General features: G+C 50.0%; 4 protein-coding genes, 5 non-coding genes and 1 pseudogene across 9 annotated transcripts; 3 read left to right on the top strand and 7 right to left on the bottom strand.

Annotated features, from left to right (window-relative positions):
- The first annotated feature begins 1,090 nt into the window (after nt 1-1,090).
- TRNAM-CAU (transfer RNA methionine (anticodon CAU)) lies at nt 1,091-1,162 on the top strand. Its single transcript has one exon. It is a non-coding gene; the product is annotated as a tRNA-Met (tRNA).
- A 3,987-nt stretch (nt 1,163-5,149) lies between these two features.
- Nucleotides 5,150-6,509, bottom strand: LOC117844392 (uncharacterized). The gene is made up of 2 exons (XM_034725107.2): nt 5,483-6,509; nt 5,150-5,254 (listed from the first exon to the last, which is right to left on the bottom strand). The coding sequence occupies exons 1-2, from the start codon at nt 6,408-6,410 to the stop codon at nt 5,196-5,198; spliced, it is 987 nt and encodes a 328-aa protein (XP_034580998.1). The 5' UTR covers nt 6,411-6,509; the 3' UTR covers nt 5,150-5,195.
- A 5,411-nt stretch (nt 6,510-11,920) lies between these two features.
- LOC117836414 (uncharacterized) lies at nt 11,921-18,246 on the top strand. Its single transcript, XM_034715844.2, has 3 exons — nt 11,921-12,073; nt 12,412-12,560; nt 17,810-18,246. The coding sequence occupies exons 2-3, from the start codon at nt 12,416-12,418 to the stop codon at nt 18,070-18,072; spliced, it is 408 nt and encodes a 135-aa protein (XP_034571735.1). The 5' UTR covers nt 11,921-12,073; nt 12,412-12,415; the 3' UTR covers nt 18,073-18,246.
- On the top strand, nt 12,609-16,821 carry LOC140220086 (zinc finger BED domain-containing protein RICESLEEPER 2-like). Its single transcript, XM_072295012.1, has 4 exons — nt 12,609-13,803; nt 13,899-14,071; nt 14,190-16,339; nt 16,440-16,821. Exon 3 carries the CDS (start codon nt 15,058-15,060, stop codon nt 16,165-16,167), a length of 1,110 nt encoding a protein of 369 aa, XP_072151113.1. The 5' UTR covers nt 12,609-13,803; nt 13,899-14,071; nt 14,190-15,057; the 3' UTR covers nt 16,168-16,339; nt 16,440-16,821.
- A 1,110-nt stretch (nt 18,247-19,356) lies between the features above and the next one.
- Nucleotides 19,357-19,435, bottom strand: LOC117841846 (small nucleolar RNA R160). The gene has a single exon (XR_004637424.1). It is a non-coding gene; the product is annotated as a small nucleolar RNA R160 (small nucleolar RNA).
- A 147-nt stretch (nt 19,436-19,582) lies between these two features.
- Nucleotides 19,583-19,665, bottom strand: LOC117841848 (small nucleolar RNA R160; annotated as a pseudogene).
- A 131-nt stretch (nt 19,666-19,796) lies between these two features.
- Nucleotides 19,797-19,874, bottom strand: LOC117841849 (small nucleolar RNA R160). Its single transcript, XR_004637426.1, has one exon. It is a non-coding gene; the product is annotated as a small nucleolar RNA R160 (small nucleolar RNA).
- A 120-nt stretch (nt 19,875-19,994) lies between these two features.
- Nucleotides 19,995-20,072, bottom strand: LOC117841851 (small nucleolar RNA R160). The gene has a single exon (XR_004637428.1). It is a non-coding gene; the product is annotated as a small nucleolar RNA R160 (small nucleolar RNA).
- Nucleotides 20,073-20,150: 78 nt separating this feature from the next.
- Nucleotides 20,151-20,229, bottom strand: LOC117841850 (small nucleolar RNA R160). The gene has a single exon (XR_004637427.1). It is a non-coding gene; the product is annotated as a small nucleolar RNA R160 (small nucleolar RNA).
- Nucleotides 20,230-21,409: 1,180 nt separating this feature from the next.
- LOC117856387 (UDP-glycosyltransferase 89B2) lies at nt 21,410-23,924 on the bottom strand. The gene has a single exon (XM_034738768.2). The coding sequence runs from the start codon at nt 23,748-23,750 to the stop codon at nt 22,338-22,340; it is 1,413 nt and encodes a 470-aa protein (XP_034594659.1). The 5' UTR covers nt 23,751-23,924; the 3' UTR covers nt 21,410-22,337.
- Nucleotides 23,925-24,544: the final 620 nt, after the last annotated feature.

Raw genomic sequence — 24,544 nt, 5'->3', positions numbered from 1 at the left:
AGACGAGATAAAGCAGAGACGTTGAGACAGCGCCCACCCTTATAGGTTCAGAAAAAGAGACGTCGGCGTCCAAATCTACCGCTACTGCAAATTGTAGTAGACGCAAAGGCGCAAAGCTACCCCTGGCCCCTGGTGTTGTCCGTGTGCTCTGCTTTGGCCGCGCCAAGGCACGGAGGCGATCCATGGCGCGATGATTGCGACCACTCGGCCCCCCTCGCGAGCCACGGACTCCACGAGAGAGAGGAGGGTCAATTCAGCCAGCCAGCCAGCGGCCAGGGGCCAGTGCTAGCTGCCGCCGAGAGCCGGAGGGACGGACGGGTCAACACCCCACCCGTAGAGCACTCGAGGCCGCGGGCGAAAGGCGGGGGAAGGAGGAAGACGCGCCCGGGCTCGGCGACGCCGGAGACGAGCGCACGACCGAACGGGGGACGGCGGGACCCGGCCTTGCCTGCCACGGAGGGGCACGGCCGTGTGGCGGGGCCCCGCGGCGCGTGTCGCGCCCGCGCTGGTGCGCTCCCATTTCCAGCGCGCGCGTGCCGCTCGCTGTTGTTCGTGCCACTTCCTCCGCCGTGTGGTCGCGCCGCGGATATTTGGTGAGTTTCATGTGGTCTGCCGTCTGCCTGCACCTGTACATGTTCAGGGTCACCACGCTGCGATGAAAAATTGCCGATGCGGAAAACACGTCCAGTCAGGGAAGTCGTAAGTTGTGCGTTAAGGACGTGTTTGATATAGTTAGATCTGATTCTGATTCTCTATAGGAGTTGATTTTTTGAGAGAAATGATTATGTGACTAAAAGTGATTATGTGGCTGAAAATGATTCTTTTTAATTCTCTAGCATAAACTTTTAAAATCAGGATGGAAAAATCAATCCACAGAATTAGAAGAAGCTACTTTTTCAGCTCCCAGATTTTTAGTTCATTTTAGATAATCACTTTATAGAATTAGTAGAAAATTATTTCTCTCCGAAAAACTATTTGGTAAGGCAGATTCAGCAGAGGACAATGCTTCTCGGACCACGGTCGCTCAGGGAGGGGGTAGCCACGAAAAGTTTTAGTACTAGTAAAATTAAAGTACTACATTTTCACAAAGATCAGAGTGGCGCAGCGGAAGCGTGGTGGGCCCATAACCCACAGGTCCCAGGATCGAAACCTGGCTCTGATAATTATTTTCCTTTTTTTTCGTTTTTGCCTTTTCCTGTTACTGGGAACAAAAGCTGATCTCCGGGTTGTATAGATTGGCTACTACTGTGACAAGGCACCAGACTCCAGCAACCGGAGAGGCCAAAAAAGGAAAACGAAAGATCAATTTACCCACGTGTTCACCACCTAATAACCTCTGATACCTGAATCTGATAAGTTTCTCTCTTTTTTCCTTCTCTTGTTCTGCTCTTTCTTTTTGTGGGAACAAAGCTGACCTCCGGGTTGCAACAATTGGATATTGTGACGAGGCACCACCAGACTCCTCGCACCGATCCTTCGCCTTTTCTTACATGCCACGAAACGAGCCTAGCGTGTAGTAGTAGCTTCCATCGCTTGGCTTGGTTCAATGCAAAAGGCAGCGTCCCTTTGCTTCGGTAAGCGACTCGCAGCAGCAGCAGCAGCAGCACCATTATCATTAGTTAATCATCATCACGTATGCTAATGCTGGCCGACCCGAAAGTCGAAGCGGACAGCCGTGAACGCACGCACGCATCGTCGCCGAGCTCGGCAGGCCGCCGCGCCCCCCGCTTACGTCTGCCAGTGCCAGCCCCAAAAAGGGCACCGGACTGACTCGCCGAGACGCCGACCGGCGACCGCGATGCCGATAAGAAAGCCCGGGATTTTCCACTGGAATCCATCCCCTTTCGTTTCGTTTCGCCACGCAACCAGCTGCGGCCTCTCCGGTTTTTTTAACCGCAGCAAGGGTCTCTCGGTGGGCGCCCGTCGCGCTCACGCTCTCGACCGACGCCGATCGGCCAGATGACGGCTCGGGATCGCCCTGCCCGCCGCTTTCGATCGGGTGCCGGCCGGGCGCGCGTGCCCGGCGGCGCGGTGTCGAGTCCCCCACGTTCGCCGCGTCGCTTTCATCCTCCGATCGCTCGTCGCAGCTCGTTGGCTCGGTTGCGTTATTTGCTCGCGAGTGGGGGACGCTGGCGAGATTTCCCACCCGGCGCGCGCACCACCTGCATCTGCATGGGCGCGCGTGGTCCCTGGGGGTCTCGCACGGCACCGTGCAGCCGCAACTCGCCGTCGCGCCGTGGTGGTGACCGTCCCTATCCGTTCGGCCGAAGCGTGCCGCGCGCAAGCCTGGGCCGTGTGTGGTTCGTAGATTTGGTCGCGATTGCGCGTACGTACTCCATGCTTGATCTTTCTTGGCCGGACCTAATTCTTGTGGAGCCACCTGTCAGGCAGCGAGCACGTGCACGCACCGTACCGACGGCGACGGGGAAGACAGCGGCCTCTCTCTCCAGTCTCCGGTGGGCAGCTGCGGTGGCCGACTGGCTGTGTGCCTGGAGAGAAAAGCACCGCGCGCCGTCGGCCTTCCTCGTCTCACACTCTCACCACCGCGCACGCGGATTCGCGGTCGACACGGCACCAGCTGGGCGCCCGTCTTCGAGCGAACGTCGAGTACGTCGATATCAATATAAACAATTACAAACCTATAGATGAACTGAACTTTCACGAGTGCTGGTGGTCCTAAATTTCGTTGGATTATACTACAATATTCTTGTGGATCGATCGTCGATGATTGTCGTACTCGTACGTGCTCAGCTTAAGCTTATTGCCAGATCCTGAATAAAGCGCTCTAGATTTCTCCTTCATGTGCCAATTGTGGGCACAAAGCTGGAAACACTAGTTTTAATTTCTTCCTTGCTCTCTTCCTTTTTTTTACAGAAAAGAAAGGGGGAGCACTATGGATTGTTAAACGTTTGTCGAGGTACAAAGTTGGCGAGATCCCTTTTTCAGAATGACTTTAGCGTTATGTTATTATGTGGACAGGAAGTTTCTTCTTCTATCGCAACCTTTTTCAGAACTGGCAGGGAATGAAGTCCTTTGTTTATTCGACATAAGTTGAATAGGGTTGCGAAGCTAGCGATTTGTCTTCCTAGAAGCAGCAGGTGATGGATGGAGTCAGTGAAATGGCCCTCTCTGAGATTGCACCCAACACCTTTTGAAATTTGGGCCCAGTAGCATGTACAACCTGGGCTTGGGCCTGTAAATCCACCGTGAGACATTTGCGTTGGGCCTACTAGATTCGTGAGAACCTTCTTCCTTCTTTCTACTACTGCGTGTTTTTCCTTTTACTTTCATGCCGAGTGCTGAGGAGTGAGGATACTCTTCTGTTAACTTCACTTCTCTCTCTCTAACATGAGCGCCAACACACCGTTTCAAATATTAAAAAAAGAGCGCCACATCATCTGAGAGAGAGAGAGAGAGCGTCACATACACGTCTAGTACTAGTAGGACTAAAACTCTGGGACCGCGTATCATCGACACGCCAACTGAAACACTAGAGAACACGCAAAGGGACGAGACAAAAAAAAAATCTGATCGAGAAACACGAGCAAGGTCACATGCGCGCAGAAGAGACCCGGCCGCAACGGCAGCGGGCACAGCTCGACGCCGACGCTCGACGCGACGTGCCTGCCCGATCCCGCAAACGAGCACGATTTCCGAACGAACGCATCGGCCTGCTGGTGGTACTCGGTACCCAACCCGAATAATCGGCGAATCAGAGCACCGGGAAAAAAAAAACTAAAGAAAACCACACCGGAAACCGGTGCTTATGTATCACCAACCTTACCTTCGTTGCGGGCATGTCTACTGCTCAGCATCTACAAGACTACACAATTTATATGTATGCATCGCAGGCAATGATCAGCTCCACAAAAGTCGCAGAGGCCACTCATCATAGAGTATGGAAAATTGAAAAATGCGGTAGCAGATCAGCAAAAGTCTGAGGAGAGATGGGCCTTGGCATCGATTCCATTCTTCGCGCGTACCTCGCTTTCGTTTAATCGTTTTTCGACGCAGCGGCTGCGTACGGCTGCCCGGCATGCGCTGAGAACCCCTGCTTCCACGCTACGGAAACTTGCGAGGATTCTGCTAGTGCTGGTTGCATCCGCAAGCCACGTATAGGCAACCTTCACATAGCTGCGATCCCAAGATATCCGTCGTACCGTGGAACTGGATCGTGTCGCAAAATCACCGTTGACGCAATGCACCATATACGTTTACTGGATGCGACGCTGATCATCTCTTACAGTTGCGTAACGTTTGATACTCTGCTGCATTTTGGGTTTCATGGAAAGTTTTTCTTTTGTGAATTGAGACGGAGCTTAACCAAAAGTTTAGAGGGGACCAACCCATTAAATTAAGCATTGAGCATCGAAGAACAGTATCAATATTACTGTTTAATCAGTGAAAGTTTAGGGTTAACCGTTTGCGTGCGGGGAGGGGGCATTGGCCCCCTTTGGTCTGACCTATGCTCCACCCTATTGCGACAAACTAAGATGGAAAGTTGAAAATTATAAACCGGCATATCACCAAACTGTAAGCATTTTCTCTACAACTTGTTTTTAGTTTTTTTATCACTCTTTCCTTCGTGGTAATAAAGAAAAAAAAGGTTTATGTAACTCATAATGTGCTCAACTTTGATTTAAATCACAAGTGCAACAAATTTACTTGTTAAGTGGCATGAAACACGCGTCCATGAATGCGTGGGCACCTTTACAATGTAAAGCTTATTTTGTTTTTGTTTGAACAAGTTAAAATTTAAAGTTTGTCGCTATTTCAAAATCATAACCATGGTCCTGCAATAAGTGCCTTCAAGTGCAAAATGACCCACTGACTTTTGGAATAACTAAACTCCTCATAATCCCAAGGTCAGCACAGCAGGAATATGGAATGATCTCATTCAATTAAGTTATGCTAAGTACTAACCAATAACCATTGTATAGAGTGACAAACAGATGAATTAACATACATTTCTACCTTTTCTCCTCACATTAATGTGATCACCTTACTAAAATCTTCAACACTGATTCGTCATACAATCGTTCTATCTTTCATGAACGAACTAGAAGTACTTGCAAAAGGAGTTGAATATTCCTATTGCCTGCGCACTTAAAGAGAAGTTCGACTGTGCAATTGTGCAAACAATGCTGTATGCTGAATTATGAGGTGACTAGGCACACACTATGTTTAGGGTGATTCTAATTTGTAAAGACAGAAAGGAGCAGTGGGCAATCATCGTTCTCCTCTGTTTGTTCCTCTGTAAAGAAGAATGAACAACAACTTCAACATTCGCATCCATATACACCCTTATCTATGAAAACCAATTCATATCGATTTGATCCCTAATCCACCCGATCAAAAAGGAATTTGCAGCAAGTTGCAGAACCAGATATTAACACAACATCACCTCTAATTATTGAATCAAATTACTCTGTTCCCCCTCCACCTATCCATTCGTCAAGGTAACCTGACGAAGACATCATACCTGTCGCCGCGCCGCGGGGGTCTGCGTCGCCGGCGGCCCGCCTCGCCTTCCACTTCTCGTACTCGGGGTCATCGGTGGGCAGCTCGTGGCGGCAGAGCGGGCACGTGTTGCGGATGGCGAGCCACGGCAGGATGCAGGCGTCGTGGTAGAGGTGCGCGCACGGCAGCCTCCGGGCGCGCTCCCCGGCCTCGACGCCGTCCTTGCACACCGCGCACTGCGCGTCGCCGCGGGCCGCGTCGGCCTCCGCGACCACCACAGTCGGGAGGGCCTCCACGGCGGCCTTCGCCGCCGGCCGCCCGCACTTGCCCGGCGGGCCGTGGTCCGCCTCCGCTGCGGCGAGCTGTCCGAACAGCAGGTCGTCGGCGTCGTCGAGGAAGTACGTCTCGATGCCCGCGTCGAGGTCGGCGTCGTCGCCGGCGTCGTCCACCACTAGGCTACCCAGGCTGTTGGCGGCGAGCAGAACCTCCCACTCCAGGCTCCTCACCGCGGACGCCGCCGCCGCCGTGGCGGCCTCCTCCTCCTCCCTGCCGGCGACCTGCTCCCACTCGTCCGCGTCGCTGACGCCCACGTCCCACCTCTGGTCGCCGTCGTGGTCCTCCAGCTGCAAGCAATCCCAGCAGAGCGGCAGCTCGACCTCCCCGCCGTCCTCGTGCGCCGGCGCCCACTCGTCGTCGTCCCCGTCGTGGAAGCCGAGCCCGAAGAAGGACGACGCGGCGGTCTCCCCGGCCCGGCCGGGCCGGTCCATGCGCGGGCGCACGAAGCTGGCGGCGTCGGAGTCGGAGTCCGAGGAGAGGGCGGGGAAGGGCGGCCAGAAGGAGGGGAAGGCGACGCTGGCGGGCTCCTCCTCGTCGTCGTATTCGTCGAGGTCGGAGCAGCAGCCGGCGGCGAGGGGGCGCAGCAGGTGGTGGGCGAGGGAATCGTTGGCCATCGCTAAAGCGGAGAGGAAGAGAGACCGCTCGCGTCGCTGCGCCTGCGCTCCCTCCTTTTCTCCCTCCCCCTCCCCCCACTTTTCGTGCGCTTTAAAATTGGGTTGGGTCAAGTTGGGTTGGTGTACCCGACGCCAGGCGCCGCCGCAGCGCACGCATGGGGACGACGGGCGGAAACGAGATGCGCATGGCCTGGCGGCCTAGCCTAGCGAACTGCGAACCTTCGTTCTTCGGTGCGCAAGATGGCAACTGAAAAAAAAATCTAACCATCCAACATTATTTCAACTGTTAAAAAAACTGTTAATGCAGAGTCACCAGGGAGGAATTGTCGTGTGCTCTCTTTGCAGACAGTGCATGCACGTCGATTGATCTCTCAGTCTCTCTCATTGGACCAAGGGGCGCCGCAGCGCAAGAAAGAAAAAAAAAAAGCATTGCAATTTAGATTCAGGCATGTTGATGATCATGGAAATCAACACTCAAGTTTTTTCATGGATGGCAAACAGCAGCTGCGATGCAAAAGGTAGTAGTTGGAATCGAATCCAAAAGGTGGGTAATTAAGGTTGGGTTATATGATTGACGGACGACTTGCACTCCTCGTCGAGGTCAAATGTGATGACTGAGGTCGACGAAGTAGATTCGGGTGAAGTAGGCGCTTCCCATTCTTGGAATCGTACTCGCGGACCCGATCCAGCGGCCTGATGGGCTGGCCGCATCTGATCTAGCAGCGTCTTCTCTTGTTCCGTCCGCATCCGCCTCTTGCAGTCCGCCGCCGCCGCCTCGTCGAAGAAGAAAGGTTCCAAGCCTACGCAGTCCTCGTCCTCCACCTCGGAGGAGGGAAAGCTGCCCGCCGCCGCCATGAACGCCGAGGAACAAGGAGAGCTAGCGCTCGTGGGCAGACCGTTTACCGTCCACCCCTTGGGCCCCTGGAAGCCGTCCGATTGGACATGTGCGGCCCGGATCCGGCCGAATCGCAGTCTGACTTGTCGTCTTCGGTCTCCAGAGGCAGGACGGCGCGCGATGCTGGAGCCTGGAGGTCAGGTGAATCGCGCGACAATGCTGCAGCGACGAAGCTTGACGGCGACCACGCCGCTCGAGGATGCTGGCAATCTCGCCGCCGCTTTCGTCAAAATCACATCACTCTGGAACCGGGTCTGAGCTGTGCGCGGAACGGAGATGCTCGGGCCGGGGAACGACGCCCGCGCATCGTCGCTGGCTCGCCGCCTTGATCGAGCACAACCGTTTTGTTCTGAGCTGCTGGGCACTCCGTCAGCTGGCAACGCCTTCACCTCCTTCTCCTTGGTGGCGAATTCTGAATCTGAAGGACTGAATAACATGCTCATCGCATCCTGCAGCTGCAGTTGCAGTCTTGCAGACAGTTGCACGCCCTGCTGCACCTGCCACTGACCTCACGCTCGTAGCTACGCACGTTACGGGAGAAGACGAATGCAAATTGCGGACCATGGCAGCCATGCCCAGCCGGTGCGAGCACGAGCGCGCAGCCCAGGAAAGGCAAACGGCGCGCGCATCTGGCGTTCGGTAGTTGCCGGAGAAGAAGACCGGAGCTCTTGATGGTTCCGGGTGTTCAGCTGGGACGATGGCGCATTGAGCTTGCGCCCGAGATGGAGGCTGGCCGGCTGGGGATGACTGCAGCCGCGGCGGGCAGCGCCCGCTGGCCGGTCGGTGGGAAGCCGATCAGAACTAGGGGGCTATCTGCAAAAACATTGGATCGCAATTATTAATCGCGATCCAAGACAGGGCTAGTTTGTAAATAATTGGATCGCGACTATTATTCGCGATCGAAATCAGGGGTTTATTGTAAAATACGGGGTAGCGATTAATAACCGCGATTCAAATCGGGGATCTTTATGAAAATGTTCCGGTCTAGTTCCATGCTAGCCGGCGAGGTCACGCCGCCGCCGGCGACCTCCCCCGTTCCCGCCGGCGATCTTCCAGCGCCGTTCCCCACTCACGGTCGTAGACTGGTATTGTTAATTTTGCTCCGGCATTAGCGAAACCCCACCTCTGCTTCATGAGGCGCCGCGGCGTCTCGCCCGGAGCGCCGCCACACGCCGGCTGATCTCGCATCCCTTTACTTTCTCATCGCGGCGTCGCGGCTTTCGTTGAGAGGTCTCCACGCGCCGTCAGCAGCTTCACTAGCTAGCCTCACTACGAGTCTGCAAGGTGCAAGCTGGATTTGCAACGGTGGGCAACGGCTCCGCGTCAGATTGCATAGCAAATAGATTTCCCTTGGTATGGTCCATGGATCTCGCTTCTGAAGTTGCTACATGAGCGCCCTTCTCTTCTTCTAGCTGAAGAAGGAAGCATGAACTTGAACGTTGTGCAGATTGGAAGAGCAGGAAGAAGCAAGCGCTGATTCATGCTGAACTGAACCGGAAGCTGGTGGTACAGCGCACGAACAAGGACCGGGTGCCATGCTTTCCTCGCCGCTCGCAATTGGCTGCACCAACGGTGATCGTCGTGAGACCTGAACTCTGAAGGAACTGAAGAAATGTGTGTGGCTCACTATTGATATTGTGGCTTCTGCCTCTCGATCAATAAACAAAAACATTGTGGCTTTCTGTCTGACTTGTGAGTATATGTTTAGAGGTCAGGGACTGGGTGTCAAGAGGAACTGTTTCGGATCTGATGATGTATTGAGCGTACAGTAATTTGTCTGGTTTGAGAATGCCCATGTCCTTTACTTATACTAGTACCAAATAAAGTCATCCTCACCTAAGATCATTAGTCAGCTTAAAAGTTTTCGTATTTCACCTGAAAAACGTGTAATAAAGCACATCTTGGTTGAAAATTTTCGTTTTTTTTATTTAAAGCCATTTATTTTCATAATTCGCCAAGACCTTTAATGATAAAGACATCAGCGCATCTGTAGTACTTCGAAACATGGCAAGCGAGCTACATTTGTCCACTCTCCAGACTCCCTGCAAGCCTGCAAGCTGCAATGCATTTGCAACAGTGAGCAACAGCGCAGCTTCAGATTGTCCGGCAAGTCGATCTCGGCTGGCATGGTACATTTGGGGCGGATCCAGGATGTCTGGATAGGGGGAGGGGCTTCTTTTCTTCTTCCTCTTCTTCTTTTCTTCTTCTTCTTCTTCCTTCTTTCCTTCTTACTCCTCTTCATCCATGGTCGACAATTGTTGGGGGCTCCATGAAGTGCATGGGTGGGGGGGGGGGGGCTCCTGCCCCTCTAGCCCCCACGCTGGATCTACCCCTGGGTACATTGATTTTGACTTTGACTTTGACAGGCATGTCAATTCCGCAAATCCTATCTATCTTTTACTAGGTCTTGTTTAGTTCCCAATTTGGGAGTGGCAAAATTGGCACTTTGCCATAAATGCGCAACTGTAGCATTTCGTTTATATTTGTGAATTATTGTCCAAACATTGACTAACTAGGCTCAAAAGATTCGTCTCGCAAAGTACAACAAAACTGTGCAATTAGTTTTTGATTTTGTGTACATTTAGTACTCCATGCATGTACCGCAAGTTTGATGTGATGGGGAATCTTCTTTTTGCATAGTGTCAAAGTTGGTATTTTGGAGGGAACTAAACATGACCTAGATTTTAAGTGATGAACCTTTCGGTGTTTGAGATAAGTCTCCAACGTAACCAAACACGTGCATGACATATGATATAATTTAATTGGGAGGAAGATGGCCGCATGGATGGATGACTAATTATTTTGATTCTAAATTGAAATGCATTTTCTTTCAAACTAGAAGTTCATTTTTTTTATTCTATTTGAACCATCATGTTGTTTAGAAAAAAATAACAGATATATTACTATAATTTACCTTTTTTCCTTTTAAATCATTATTCAAAATGTTTCAATTCAACTTTTTGAATATACATGTTCAGCATTTTGAAATACCGCTTTAATACTTTAACATTTTTGCATTAAATGTTGAACTAGTTTTATTTAAAATCTTGACTTAGTTTCTGCACAACATGGGATGCTGAAATTAATAAAATAGTTTATTCAAATTTTTACTAAATTTCAAGGTTCATTAAATCTAGTATTTTTAGAATATTGATCATTGTTCGTCGACTATTTAGTTGGTTACCACTTAGGTAACAAATGAGGCATGATGGGCCGTGCACAACAGAAGCAAATAGTTCGTTGCTATTTGGGCTTCATGGTCCTTAAAGCATCTCCAACGGTTCTTAATACGCCTTCCCTAAATCAAATTATGGTTGTGAAGAGCAAAAAACAACCTCCAATGGTTGCCCAATATTTTGGCTAACCCAAAACCAGCACCCAATGTAGCCAGGTATAGGCAGGAAGATCAATGCGCACCCAATGCCCGAATGACCCCGCGCCTCTCCAACAGTTTTGAACATGCATGCCTAATATGTTATGGACCCAGCAATGGCTGATACGGTGCAACTTTTTTTTAACCAGCTTTTTTGGAAACCCTTGGAGATAAGAATATTTTTTCGGTCCCAATAGTTTTTATGAAGACACTAAAACCGGATTATTGGAAGTGCTTTATTTTAAACCGTTGGAGTTGCTTTTAAAGATGTATAGTTTAATCGACCTTCAGAAGATAGATAGCACCCTTCAATTCCTGCCACGGATAGCCCAAGCAATTTTTGCTGGGTTTGATTCACTACTACCTTCAGAAGATAGATAGGATCCTTCAATTCCTACCAGTGGATAGCCAAGCAACTTTGGCATAGTTCAATTCGCTACTCAAGGAACCCTCGCTTCTTTAGCAGTCAGCTTATCAAGCATCGACCGTTACCCATTTCCTCGACTACAAAAAGACCACCGCGAGGCATCAGCTGACAAGCCACTGCACGCAGCAGATCTATCCTTCCTGTGACTCAGAGCAACGCGGTGAGGAGATTGACGATGGGGATCATCACTAGCCGTGCAACCCTCTTGGTCCTCGCGGCTCTGGTGCTCTGCTCGGCGACGACGGAGAGCATGCCGCCGAGCCCGTCCCCCACCCCCACCCCCAGCCCCAACTGGTGGTGCAGGAGGGTCATCGAGCCGTTTGGGCCCTGCGACCATGCGTCCTGCAAGGTCTTGTGCTCCAGGAAGTACGATGGGGACGGCGTGTGCATCGGGAAACCGGAAGGGTGCCAGTGCACCTACTGCCCCCGCCGCCCGCCGCCCGCCGGCGACGATGGTCCAGCCGCTAGCCCGACCGCTACCTTAGTAGGCTACTAGGCGAGGATGGGTGCTGCTTACTAGTTGTCGATCTAGCTAGGGCGATGTGGTTTTTGTCACTGGAAAAAGAAAAAGGCAATCAATAAAGATCATCCGCTGCATGAACTCATTCGTGCCAACCGTTGTTTTTTCGTGAACATTTTTGTGTGCTTGAGTAATTGCGTTAGACTCCGTCGGGCGATCATCAGATAGAAAACAACACGGTTTCCTCTTTCCTGTACGACCCGGATCGATTCAACGATACCTCAATTACGTAACTGGGCCGTATTAGGCCCTGGCCGAGAGGCCTTTTTTTAAATACTAGTATCTGGCCCATTGAAGGCGTGGGCTGGGATCATATTTCTACCTTTTTTTCCTTCCGTCTCTCTCTCTTTCTCGCTCTCGCAAGGCACCAGACACATCGAAGAAGCTCGTCGGGGCGTCGGCTCCCCGCCGCGCCCGCCGCCGGTGAGGAGAACCGCCGGAACGCCAGGTAATCCGGAATCTCCCTTCTAATATTGGCTCCCCTCCCCCTGACATTTGATATGTTCGCCGGCGTGTACTCTTTGAAGGGCGAGAATCGCCCGCCCCCTGAATTTGTGCAATCGCTGGTCTCTTTGTGATTGATGTGATTAGCTTTGAGATTGTAGTATTTGAAATTGCTGTTTTACCAAGTTCGCTGTAATCTTTGAATCTATCGAGTTATGTGTAATCAGAATGTGTGCTTGCCATGTGTGCCAACTCAAATGCGTGTTTGCACGTCAGATTTTCCTATTGGTTAGGTGCTGACTTGCATTGTTGAGCTAACTTTGTTGGTTGTCCTTGTTGCAGCGAGATGTCGGAGTACCAAAATGTCGTTGGGGGAAGGCTGAAGCTGAAGGGAAAAACGCTGGATATCAAGGAAGGCGGAGTCAAGAAAAAGAAGAAGCAGCAGCACCGTGAGGAGTCGTCTCAGATCGGGCACGATGGACTTCATGAAGGTTTGGCTGATTATTACACTGGCTGTTCTGATTCCTGAACCTAAGCATCACTGTTCAAATTTCTGTACAGCTGAGCGTGTCAAAGAGCATTATTATGTGCATTAGCGATGATACCAGTTAATTGCTTGGTTGTGCACATGTAACTGCTGATAGTTTCTGGGTCTCTATGCTCTGAATTGGTTTGGTTACTCAATTACTGGATTGTCTTTGTTTGTCTAAATACCTATGCTTATTCTATATATCCGTGCAATAAATATTTGCTTGCTGATGCCACTTTGTTTCCCTGCTATATACTCACTTGATGCCGATCTTGTGCGTCAGGACACACTGGTGTATAGTTTTACCACTGCTGGCGGCACCTCTGTTCTTTGTCTTGACAAGCATGATTATTAGGTTACTATTTGTAATGCAAAACAAACAAGAACTAGGTGTTGTGCCCTTTTTACTTGCTATTAGTTATATCTGGCCATGCAGCCCGCAGCCCGAGAGCCCAACACGAAGCACGTATTTTTAGCCCGTACCTAACCCAGCCCGGCCCGTAACTCTTCGGACTCGGGCTGGCCCGGCCCGCATCATCGTGCCGGCGTGGGCTGTTGCCTCGGCCCGACGGGCGGCACGGCTCGGCACGAAAATGCTATCCCGGCCCATTGCCGGCCCGTCAAACGAGCAGCGGCCCAGCAGGCTGGCCCAGCAACGGTCGGGAGGGGGGGTGTATATAAGCCCTCGCGGCCGGCGACGCCCCCCCTTCGCAAACCCTACCCCCCATTCTCCCCTCCGCCCGCCGCCTCCTCGCCTCCTCGTCTCCTACTCTCCTCCGCTGCGCGCCTGCGCTCCAGGCTCCTCGCCTACTCCTGTCCCGGCGAGTCGGCGACGACCGACGGCGACCGGCGCGCCGCCTCCTCGCCTCGACTCCTCCCGTCCTCCGCTCCCGCCTCCCGGCTCACCTCCTGACCGCCTGCCTGCCTCCCTGCCTCCCTGCCTGACTGCCTCCCTGGTGCCTTCTGCCTTGCCGGCTTGCCACCGGCACCGGCGCACCGCCTCCTCGCCTCGACTCCTCCGTTCCCCGCTCCTTTACTCCTCCCGTCCCGCCTCCCTGGATCTGGATCTACATCTAGATCCTCCTGATCCTTAGATCTAGATCCTCCCGATCCTTAGATCTAGATCCTCCTGATCCTCTTCTTGTTCTCCTGATCTTGTTCCTGTCGTCCTCTCCAGCCCGGGCTGAGCCGCTGAGGCATCGCAGGTATGTAGATGAGTAGATCCTCCTGATCCATTTCTTGTTCTCCTAATGTAGATCCTCCTGATCGTGTTCTTGTTTTCTTGATCCTCTTCTCGCAGGTATCCGTCGCCCCGTCGGGTGCCGCGCGCCGTTGAGTGACGAAGCGGTTGAGGCATGAGACAGTGAGACCTGAGGGACGCCCTGGCCCCCGGCTGCCGCCTGCCCCAGGAGGTCGTCGTGATGGACGAGAACTACACCATCAACGACGACCTAAGGGCCTGTGGCCTGCCAGGTAACATCTTGCTGATCCTCTTCTTGTTCTTGTTCTCCTGATCATCTTCTTGTTCCTGTCTTCCTGATCCTCTTCTTGTTCCTGTCTTCATGTTCCTCTTCTTGTTCTGTTCTACCAGGCGACGATGAGGACGACGTGGCTGCCGGAGTCATGCCACTCGTCGGTAGCTCTGCTGCTCCCGTCAATGTGGATGCTGCCAGTGCTGGAGGTACTATTCCACCTTCTACCCCATCTTCTACCCCATCTTCTACCCCAACTACATCAACGGGCACCAGTGCCCGCAAGGGGAAGCGGCGGTCTGCTGCCTGGAATGACTTTGAGGAGTTGTTCCAGGAAGGCGCCAACGGGAAGAAGGTAAGGTACGCTGCCAAGTGCCGTCATTGTTCTCACATTCTTACTGGCCGGTCTTGTGCTGGTAGTGGCCATTTGCTCCGGCACCAGAAGATGTGCTTGGCTAAACAAAACCATTCTTCTCTTGTTCAGTCGCAACTGCAATTCCATTCTGATGGCTCAATTATTAATTGGGAATACAAGCCCGATCTTGCTCGCAAAGAATTGTGCCGGTTGATTGCTAGACTTGATCTTCCCCTAGGCTTTGGTGAGACAGAGGCATTTGTGGAGTACATCCAGCGTGCTCATAACCCTCGTTTTGCTAAAGTTTCTAGACATACCACTTCTAGAGATCTTGCCAAGTTCTTTGTCGAGCGTCGTCTTTCTCTTGTTGATACTTTGAAGTCTCATGTTTCTTCTGTTTATCTTACTTCTGAAAGTCAGGGAATGCCAAGGAGGACTATCTTAGTGTTGTTGCACATTTTGTTTCTGCTGATTGGGAATTAGAGAAGAGAGTCATTGCTCTTAGGTTGATTGATTGCTCCCATTCTGGTGTTAACATTGCTGAGCGTATTGAACAAGTTGTTTCTGAGTTTGGTTTACAGGATAAAATTTTCTCTATCACACTTGACAATGCTTCTGCTAATACTTCTGCCATGTCCACACTTATTCCCAAATTTGTTGGTTATCTAGGTCCAGATCCTGAACCTCTTGATTCTGATTCTGATTCTGATAAAGCACTTGTTGGTCTTTTGCATCAACGTTGTGCACGTCATATTATCAATCTCATAGTCAAGTCTGGTTTGAAGAGGATCAAGGCTTATCTTGAGGCTTTTAGGACTGCAATCTCTTTTTTGAACTCTTCTAATCAACGCATTGCAGCTTTCCATAACTTCTGCATTCTCAAGGGGGTACGCCCTCGTAAGTTTGGTTTAGATATGGATGTGAGATGGAATTCTACATATCTCATGCTCAAACATCTACTACCATATAAGAATGTCTTTTCTGTCTTTATTTCTGCTCATTATGTGCACAATGGCCAGCCACTTCTGACTGAAAACCATTGGGTAATTGCTGAGAAAATTTTGTTGTTCCTTGAAATGTTTTATGATTCCACTGTTGCTTTATCTGGTGTTTACTATCCAACAAGTCCTTTGATGTTGCATCATATTATTGAGATTGCTGGCCATTTGCATGGCCAAGATTCTGATCCATTGCTCAGAAATATTGTTGTTCCTATGAAGCTTAAGTTTCTCAAGTATTGGCTAAACATACCTCTGTTGTATTCCTTTGCATTCATTTTGGATCCTAGAGCCAAGGTGAGAGGTTTTCATAATGTTCTCCAACTTCTTTCTCAGACAGTTGGTGTTGATTACTCTTCTTATTTCACTGAGGTAAGAACTCAATTACATAAGTTGTTTAACAAGTATGAAAACAAGTTTGGTGCAGTTCGATCGCAAAGGCCCGCTCAACCTTCAGCTGCTACTGGTAAGAAAAGAACAGCATCGGGTAAGATCTTTGGTGGTCCTGGTACATGTGGTTCTTCTGTTCTTTCATCTACACCTCCTATATCTCCTGCTTCAGAGCTGTCATCCTACTTGGACAGTGATACTATTTCTTGCTATGATGATGACTTCAACATACTTAGTTGGTGGCATGAGCACAAGCTATCCTATCCTATTTTGTCCATACTTGCTAAAGATGTTATGTCTGTTCCAATTTCCACTGTTTCTTCGAAATCTTGTTTTAGTCTAACTGGAGGGTGATTGAGGAGCGGCGCCGACGGTTGTTGCCGGAGACGGTGGAGATGCTGACCTGCCTCAAGGATTGGGAGTTGGGAGATGCAAGGGCCCAACATGATGTTGAGAAGGAGGTCAATGAACTGGAGGAAACTTACAAAAGCCCCTACCCAGACATGGATGAAGGCCAAGCTAGTCAGTAAGTCCATTACTAACTCATTACTCATCTTGTTCATTTGTTAAATACTTTGAATTGCAAACACTAATGTTGTTGGCCTGTTGTGCTTGTGCACCTCTAGGCCTACCCCAGGACCAGGAGCAAGCTGAAGGCTGAAGCTTGTTGCCTGTTGCCAATTGGACTTGGAGACTTGGACTGTTGGTCTGTTGCGGTGTTGCCTGAATGCCTGTTGGAGTTTTGGTGTTGGCTTGGCGGCTTGGCCAGTTGTTCATTAGATGTTATGTCTGTGAGTCTGTCAGTCTGTGTGTGTGTCTCAAACTCTTTGTAATGTTGAATTGAAACAATGAAACTGAGCTGGCTGTACTCCTTTTCCCTTCCTAGGGTTTTCTCACAAGGGTGAGTTTTTACCTAGGAAGGTTTTTAATGAGGCAGCCAACACTTGATCACACAGATCAAGTGTTAACAGCTCTAATAATTCCTTTATTATGATTTCTGAGTTCTGACTTTCTGTGTCACTGTGTGAATTGTGATTGTGTCCATGTGATGAATGTGTCATGTGTGATTATGCCAACACTTGAATACTTGATTAACCTTCTATTTTGATTTTTGAATGTTTGATAAACTTGAAAATTTTTGAATTGTGATTGTGTCTGTGATTTTTGAATGCCAACACTTGAATACGGGCTGTGGGCTGGCCCGACCCGTAAAAATGGACGGGCTCTTCAGGCCGGCTCGGCACGAAAAAGGCCTCACGGGCCCGTGCATGGGCCGTCCCCACGGCCCGTGGGCTGGCCCGGCACGGCACGACGGTGTTACCGTGACGGGCTAGGCCCGACACGAAAACGAACGGGCCATGCCGGGCCCGTGCCGGACCGGGCCGGGCGGCCCGAATGGACATCTATACTATTAGTAGGAGCTCCTGTGATGATAAGTGACAGCATATTTGTTTGGGGACTTGGACGTTAAGGTGCAGTCAGATTTCCACTTTAGTGTTATGAAAGGATAGAAGATGACAATTTCTTGGGTAGATTCTCAGATCAGTCTTTACTAAAGTAATCTGCAAATCTGGGATTCTGGGTGCCTTCTGCATCACATGGTGATTTTGCTGGATTTGTAAACTGCTGAGAGAAGTTGCTCACATTTGTTGGTAAATTGTAGTCAGTACATGCTGGGTAATTTCATTTGTCCAACAGCTTGCTTCATTGGTATGCATTGTGGCATTGTGCGACCTTACTGTTTTGTGTAACTGAACTCCATCTCTCCAAAACTGCTTCCTTCTGGTGCCATTACGATTACCTGATTTTCTAAACTGCTGAGAGAAGTTTCTCATTAGTTGTTGGAAAAAATTTCGTACATACATACTATGCTTGGTTCATTTGCCCAAAAACTTTGCATACATTGCCTATCCTTTGGATTTGTGTAATCGAACTCCTTGAATTTAAAAGTGCTTTTCTGTTGTACTTCACATCTAATCGAATGGTTGTTATTCAGGTGGAATCTCTGAATTACCAACTGAGCATAACAATGAGCTAACTGAAGGCGAAAAGACGGGAGAGGAGGAAGGGAACGCACACCCTGACTACGACCACCTCACACCAGCCGAGCGGCGTTACATGGAACAGAAGCAGAAGATTGACATGCAGAAGATGGCCAAAGTCGCCAACAAGTCGCACAGGGACCGCATCCAGGACTTCAACCAGTACCTGGCAAACCTCAGCGAGCACTACGACATCCCAAAAGTTGGTCCTGGCTAACATGGCCAAACTGCGGTGCTTCACAGAAACGATTGTATGATTGGCCTACTAAGCCTTCTGTTACAATGTTATGTGCTAGCAGTATGCTGTAAAAGCAATCGATTGCCACTGTGAAGACAGTATTTTATTTCAAAACCATGTCCCGAGCATTAGCCATAATTATTCATTTACTCAGGCTGTTTTTGTCCGTAATGCATTCAGAGCGGTATTAGCATTGCCGTTAATTCCTTTCTGTTTCTGATGGGCTGTTATCAGGTCGCAGTGCGTGTAAAGCAGATACCAACCAGGAAGCGATCCAACCCAATCGCCCAGGCGCCGAGCTTTTCCGATGCATTACGGGCTGGTACCAAGTAAAGAAGGGGATCACATTCTTACCGTTCACGTTACCATTCATTGAATCAAATTCAATGGGCAGAGATAAACAACAAAGGGAAACTATTAGCTGCAGATTGGTGCATCAATGAATGATCCCTTTACAAATGTCATTTCGACCTGGACATAACCAAACTCAGTACATAGGCAGAAATAAACAACGGCGGAAAACTATACGCTGCAAATTGGCGTGGATGAATGATCCCTTTACAAATGTCATATCAACTCGGGCCTTATGACAAGATAAATTATATGTTACACCAATTGGAACATCAGCCCAAGTACTTGAAAAAAATAGAAAATACAATAGTCTCCAGGCATTCTGATCTGATGAGATTGCTAGCTTCCCCTTGGATCAATAGCAAAGGTCACTCACCCATCAGGTGCAATATGCAATGATTCACCATATACAGAAATACTTTAGTACTGCAATGCAGGCAAAGATCAACAAACCAGACAAAAAAATGTTCCTTAGTCAGTCTGCTGCAAAACCAGAGATAAATTCCCAAATATAGGTCATTTTAAGTGTAATTAGTAAGACATTTTATATAGCTCCAAACTAATTTGTTTGCAATATCAGCCATCTAATACAAAATGATGACAGTGACCAAACAAAGCCATTCTGGGAAAGCAAAGAAGCAATGCATAACAATCTGTTTCACTCTTCACCAGAGAAAGGATGAAACTGGAATGAGGACACAACCAAACCTTAAAAATCATATATTTGACAACAAGACCTTCACAGTCAAGAGTCACCTCAATTTTGTTTTGAGACGAAAAGAGGCATTAGGCGATCATGCCAATATGTTGATTCGTAAAGAACTCGTGCAAAAAAGTTACGAAAATGATACGATAGTATGCCAGGCTGGAAAGTATAAACTGGTATGCTTTGATAGAATAATAATTCAAGGAAACAATCAGAGAACTTTGAAGACCATGAATCTTGTATCAACATGAGATACTTCAGATAATACAGCCTCCTCATTTTGCTTCTTTTGACATCTTAATCACCAATACAACTTTGTACAAGCATAACTAAGAAATTCTGTAAAGCTATAACAACACACACAAAAAAAATGAAGATGGAGAAATATGATTTCAATAAAGACAAAGTAGCATGGGGTGGAGTGGTGGACGAAGCAATCAGAGAACTTTGAAGACCACGAATGGATGTATCAACAAATATAGATACTTCAGATCATATGAGCTCCTCATTTTGCTTCTTCGCATCTCAAAAATACAACATGGCAAGACATAATTTATAAATTTAGAAGTACTTTGAATCTATAGCTTCAAGCACAGAAGAAAATGAACGTAGCCAAGTATCATTTGGATAAGGAGTAGGTAAATGAAACAATCAGAGAACTTTGAAGACCATTAATGATAGTATCAACATCAGACTTCAGATTGTATGAACTCCTCATTTTGCTTCTCAACGACTAAAACACTACAGTTCAGACTCAAGCATCACTAAGGCTTGGCATAGTTCAAAAGCTTGAATATTACTGGACGAGTGAAACATTAATTGGATAATAGAATTACATAGAAAAAGCAATCAGAGAACTTTGAAGACCATCCCAGAATTATCAACAGTACATTTTCAGATGGTATGACTTCCTCATTTTGCTTCACAGCTATTGTCGATTCTTGAACCTAGCAACACATGAAAGAATGACTTACAAAGGAAAGAAAAGCTTTGGACATGAAGCGATCAGAGAACTTTGAAGACCAGATGTGTGTTATCCACATGAAAACTTTCAGATGTTTCAATCTCCTCATATCGCTTCCAACCATAAGCCAGAGCTTGATTACTAAAAAAATGAAATGGAGGAAGAACACATATGTGAATAATACATCAATGGAAACATATGTGAATACATCAAAGAAAAAAACAGCAAGATGATGCAATGTGGACAGAAGATATGATCCTGAGGAAATTTACTGGCTTCCCCAGAAGTATAGAGCCCCTGCCCGGTCCATGAATCTGGCACCGGTATACCCTTTTCTCGCATTTTTCCCTGCATCCAACCTCAAGAGAGCAGGGGGCTAATGGTGCGAGCTAACAAAAACAAAAGCCATCGATTCAACAAAGGCGTACGCATGTGTATAGGAAAAATCAAGCGAATGACTGTGGTTCTAAAGACAAAATCATCCAATCAACACCAATTGAAGACAAACGAGTAGAAAAATCGCTGAAAAATGAATATACATCGAGCTATAAAACTATGTGACTAGGGGAGCTTGGTACTGGTATTTGGTAGGAAAAATCTAACGCGCGCGGCATGGCTGCGGGAGCCGCCGGCCGCCAGTGGAGGAAGGGGAAGGGCCGGTGGGGGCCAGGCGGCCGAGGCACCGAGGACGGCGGGAGCACGCGGCAGGGGCGGATGAGGCCGCTGGCAGCGCTTGCGGAGATGAAGACGACGGTGTCCCGTCGAGCGTTAACGCCTGGCGGGTGGCGGCTAGGGTTTGCCCCGCCACAGCAGTACATATCAGAGCAGAGGATAAAGGACCTGTGGTTGGGCTGGGCCTTTGTTATCATGCCATTCTGGACCATAGGAGCCCATTTGTATTTCTGCACAGTTACATTTAGTACACAAATTTGACTACCAAGTTTGTTGCAATATACGAGTATTGTTGTATGAGCTAACTTTTAATACTCCCTTTGTTCCAAATTACTTGTCTTTTAGTTTTCTTTTAAGTCAAACATCTATAATTTTAACCAAAGCTTATAAAAAATCATATAATTTTCCACGATGTTAAATAAACATATTATCAATACATTTATGATAATTTAATTAAACTAGTTTATTGATACTTTTTATTAACTTGATCAAAATCTAAGTTAGTCTTTTAAACTAATTATGGGACGAAAGAAGGCAAACTCAACGCTTGTAAATGTATTTTTCTATCGAAATTTGAAATGTTTGATGGCATGGGTAGAGCCCAGTACATCATTTATGGGAAATTCAAATTAAATCCCACACCAATCCTTCTCATTTCAAAGTTCCAAACTTCCAACACAGGCCCTGCCTGATCTGGCCTAGGTATTCGTCCCTAACTATAGCCTAAACGCATGAGTATCTCATTCTATTTTCACAAAAACTCCGATCGAGTAGCAGCGTAGTACCATGGTGTTCTTCTTCCTTCCTGAACACCAAGCCAGATCCATCGGGGGCGCAATGCCGCCCAACAACGCCGGCGGAGCAACCCGCTAGGCCGCTACGTACCTGCTGCCCCTATGTTAAAAACATCCTGCTTCTTTTTTTCCACAGGTTGACGCGCGGCATGCTGCAGCTAACTAGTCCGCCTCGAATCGCAGCAGGTCCTCGCGCTCCGCCAAGACACCAAGATGCCCCAGTATTACCCCGCTGAAAACGAGCGCGAACGCCCAGTACCCTATGGTGGTCATGTCGTGCGGCTGGCCTCCCTGATTTGCCTACATGTCGGCAATGGCCGTCATCACCATGCCGACGGCGAAAAGCACGGCGCCCACGACCACGGCGACTGTGTAGGCCAACTCGCCGAGCCAGGTGAACAGCTGCTTCTCCCTGAGCCCCCGGTCGGCCGGGCAGGTCTCCATCTCGATGGTGATGGCGACAGCGCCGCCGCCGCCACCGTTCTCAAGGTCCGCTGGTACGCCGGCGTTCTCTGCGTCCATAGGTGCGTGCGTGCGATGATCTCGCCCTTTCGAACGGGAAGATCGGAAGAGCGAGTACACGTTTATAGGAGGTTGTTTCTCTGTAACTGGAAGCATACTCGGAATCTGGCGTGCGCTACGAGGCGGCTCCGTCTTGATCTCGGAAGATTCAAAAATCAATCAAGAATCAAGAAGAAGAATCCGACTCTGGGGTCGCCAGCTGCAAAGTACTCCGAGTACTACTGTGCCATGGGAATTACACGACTGTATTGAGCATGCGCACCAACTCTTCCGTGTCCCCGTGCGAGCTCCCACCCTCCGCCACGGCCGCCGCCGCCTTCCGGCCGAGCTCCATCGCGCGATCCCTCACGGGCTTCCCCTCCTCCCCGAACGCCGCGGCGATCGCGCTCGCCAGCTGGCCGGCGCCGGGCAGGGCGTCAGCGCCCTCCGCCACCGGCACGGCCACGCCGGCCTCCGCGAGCAGCCACGCATTCGTGAACTGGTCGGCCTCGATGGGCCACGCGAGGAGCGCCACGCCGGACACCACCGCCTCGAGCACCGAGTTCCAGCCGCAGTGCGTCAGGAACCACCCCACGGCGCGGTGGCGCAGGATCTCCACCTGCGGCGCCCACCCGCGGATGACCACGCCCCGCGACGCCGTCGCCGCCTCGAACCCCGCCGGCACTGCGGTGCCGCTCCTCACCGCCCAGACGAACGCCGCCAAGCTCCGCGCTAGCGCGTCGGCCACGCACGCCGCCTGCGCCGGCGGCATCGCGTGCTGCGTCCCGAAACTGATGTACACGACGGAGCCGTCGCCGTGCGCGTCCAGCCAGGCGGCCACTTCCGCCGGCGGCACCGCCGGCTTCCCGCCACGGTCGACGTTGGAGGTGCCCACGGCGTCGGACAGCGGGCCGACGGCTAACGCCCGCCTGCCAACACATGCCAGGTAGTCGGACTCGAGCGCCGCGAACGAGTTCACCACGAAGCACTCGCAGTCCTGGTTCCACAGGAAGAACTGGCGGATCGCGTCGGACACCTCGTCGCCGGTGGCTACGTGCTTCCGGAACAGCGAGGACAGGTGGCGCCACGGGAATCTCGGCGCGCCGGGTATCTCCGGGAAGGCGAACTCCTCGTCGGCGTCGTCGGGGCGGCGCCTTCTCGGCACGTGGCGCCAGAGGGACTGCGTCATGGCGAGGTAGAGGGCGTTGGTGGGCACGAACACCACGCGCGGCACGCCGAGCCCCGCGGCGAGCGGCTGCGTCCACCCCGCGAACAGGTCCGAGACGACGGCCGTCACGCGGCGGCCGCGGGGCCGGGCCTCGCACCAGGCGAGGAGCGGCGCGCGGAGCGCGGTGAGGGACGCCATGAGCGGCCGGAAGAGGTGTCCTGGTTGGTCCTTGGTGTTCTCGCCGCACCCCGCGGGGAGGAGGGGCGAGGAAGGGAAAGGCAGCACGACCGTGCCCACCGACGGGAAGGCCGTGACAAGAGGCTCGAGCAGAGGGGCGTTCCCGGCCGTGACGGCGACGGTGACCGCGATCCCGCGCGCAGCGAGCAGCGCCGCGAGGTCGAGGAGCGGGGGCAGGTGACCCTGTGCTGGGAACGGCACGACAAGCACGTGTGGCTTGCCACTGCCATTGCTGGCATGCGTCTGTGGTGGTGCCGTATCCATGAGCGATGGCAATGACCGGCCAATGGGCAGTTCGCAGTTCTAAGGGAAATGGCAGGTGGCTACCGTAGGTTAAATAGAGAGTTAATGGTCGCCGCTCGCCGAAGTCTTCGGTAAATCATGTCGGCTATGGGCTATGGCATGGAGGTATGGTAGTTTAATCTCAGAAAATTTGTACACGCAGTATGAACATTATGCTTGGTACAGGATGCCATTGTCGTAGACAATTACCCAGAAGATATAATTTTTTACTCTAGATAGAGTGACGCATTGAGGTGGAAAATTGGAGGTAGTGTTAACTATAGATTTGTGTGAGAGAGATAAAATCTATACATTGATCCAAAACTGGTGAGTTCTCAGCGGATTCATATAAAACTCTACCTTTCAACGTAAGCAACCTTTCAACGTAAGCAACGTTTTCAAAAAGATATTAAACGTTTGGTTACTTTTGCTTATTTTTAGCACGTGTCACATCGAATATTTAGATACTAATTAGAAGTATTAAACGTAGACTATTTACAAAACTCATTACATAAGTGGAGGCTAAACGGTGAGACGAATCTATTAAGCCTAATTACGTCATCATTAGCAAATATTTACGGTAGCAACACATTGTCAAATCATGGACTAATTAGGCTTAATAGATTCGCCGTTTAGCCTCCACTTATGTAATGGATTTTGTAAATAGCCTACGTTTAACACTTCTAATTAGTATCTAAACACGGGTGCTAAAAATAAGCAACGAAACCAAACCAGGCCTACTCGGCAGGTTCAGAAAGTCAGTGGTGCGCGAAAAA

The sequence above is a fragment of the Setaria viridis genome, chromosome 1 (assembly GCF_005286985.2).
Source record: "Setaria viridis chromosome 1, Setaria_viridis_v4.0, whole genome shotgun sequence".
NCBI lineage: Eukaryota > Viridiplantae > Streptophyta > Magnoliopsida > Poales > Poaceae > Setaria > Setaria viridis.
This window is presented reverse-complemented; position numbering and strand designations above follow the sequence as displayed.

Coding starts and splice junctions, on each gene's coding strand:
- LOC117856387 (XM_034738768.2), bottom strand. CDS start 23,750: ATGGATACGGCACCACCACAGACGCATGCCAGCAATGGCAGTGGCAAG.
- LOC117836414 (XM_034715844.2), top strand. CDS start 12,416: ATGTCGGAGTACCAAAATGTCGTTGGGGGAAGGCTGAAGCTGAAGGGA. Junction 12,561..17,809: donor GCACGATGGACTTCATGAAG/GTTTGGCTGATT, acceptor GTTGTTATTCAG/GTGGAATCTCTGAATTACCA.
- LOC117844392 (XM_034725107.2), bottom strand. CDS start 6,410: ATGGCCAACGATTCCCTCGCCCACCACCTGCTGCGCCCCCTCGCCGCC. Junction 5,255..5,482: donor CCCCCGCGGCGCGGCGACAG/GTATGATGTCTT, acceptor TCTTCTTTACAG/AGGAACAAACAGAGGAGAAC.
- LOC140220086 (XM_072295012.1), top strand. CDS start 15,058: ATGTCCACACTTATTCCCAAATTTGTTGGTTATCTAGGTCCAGATCCT.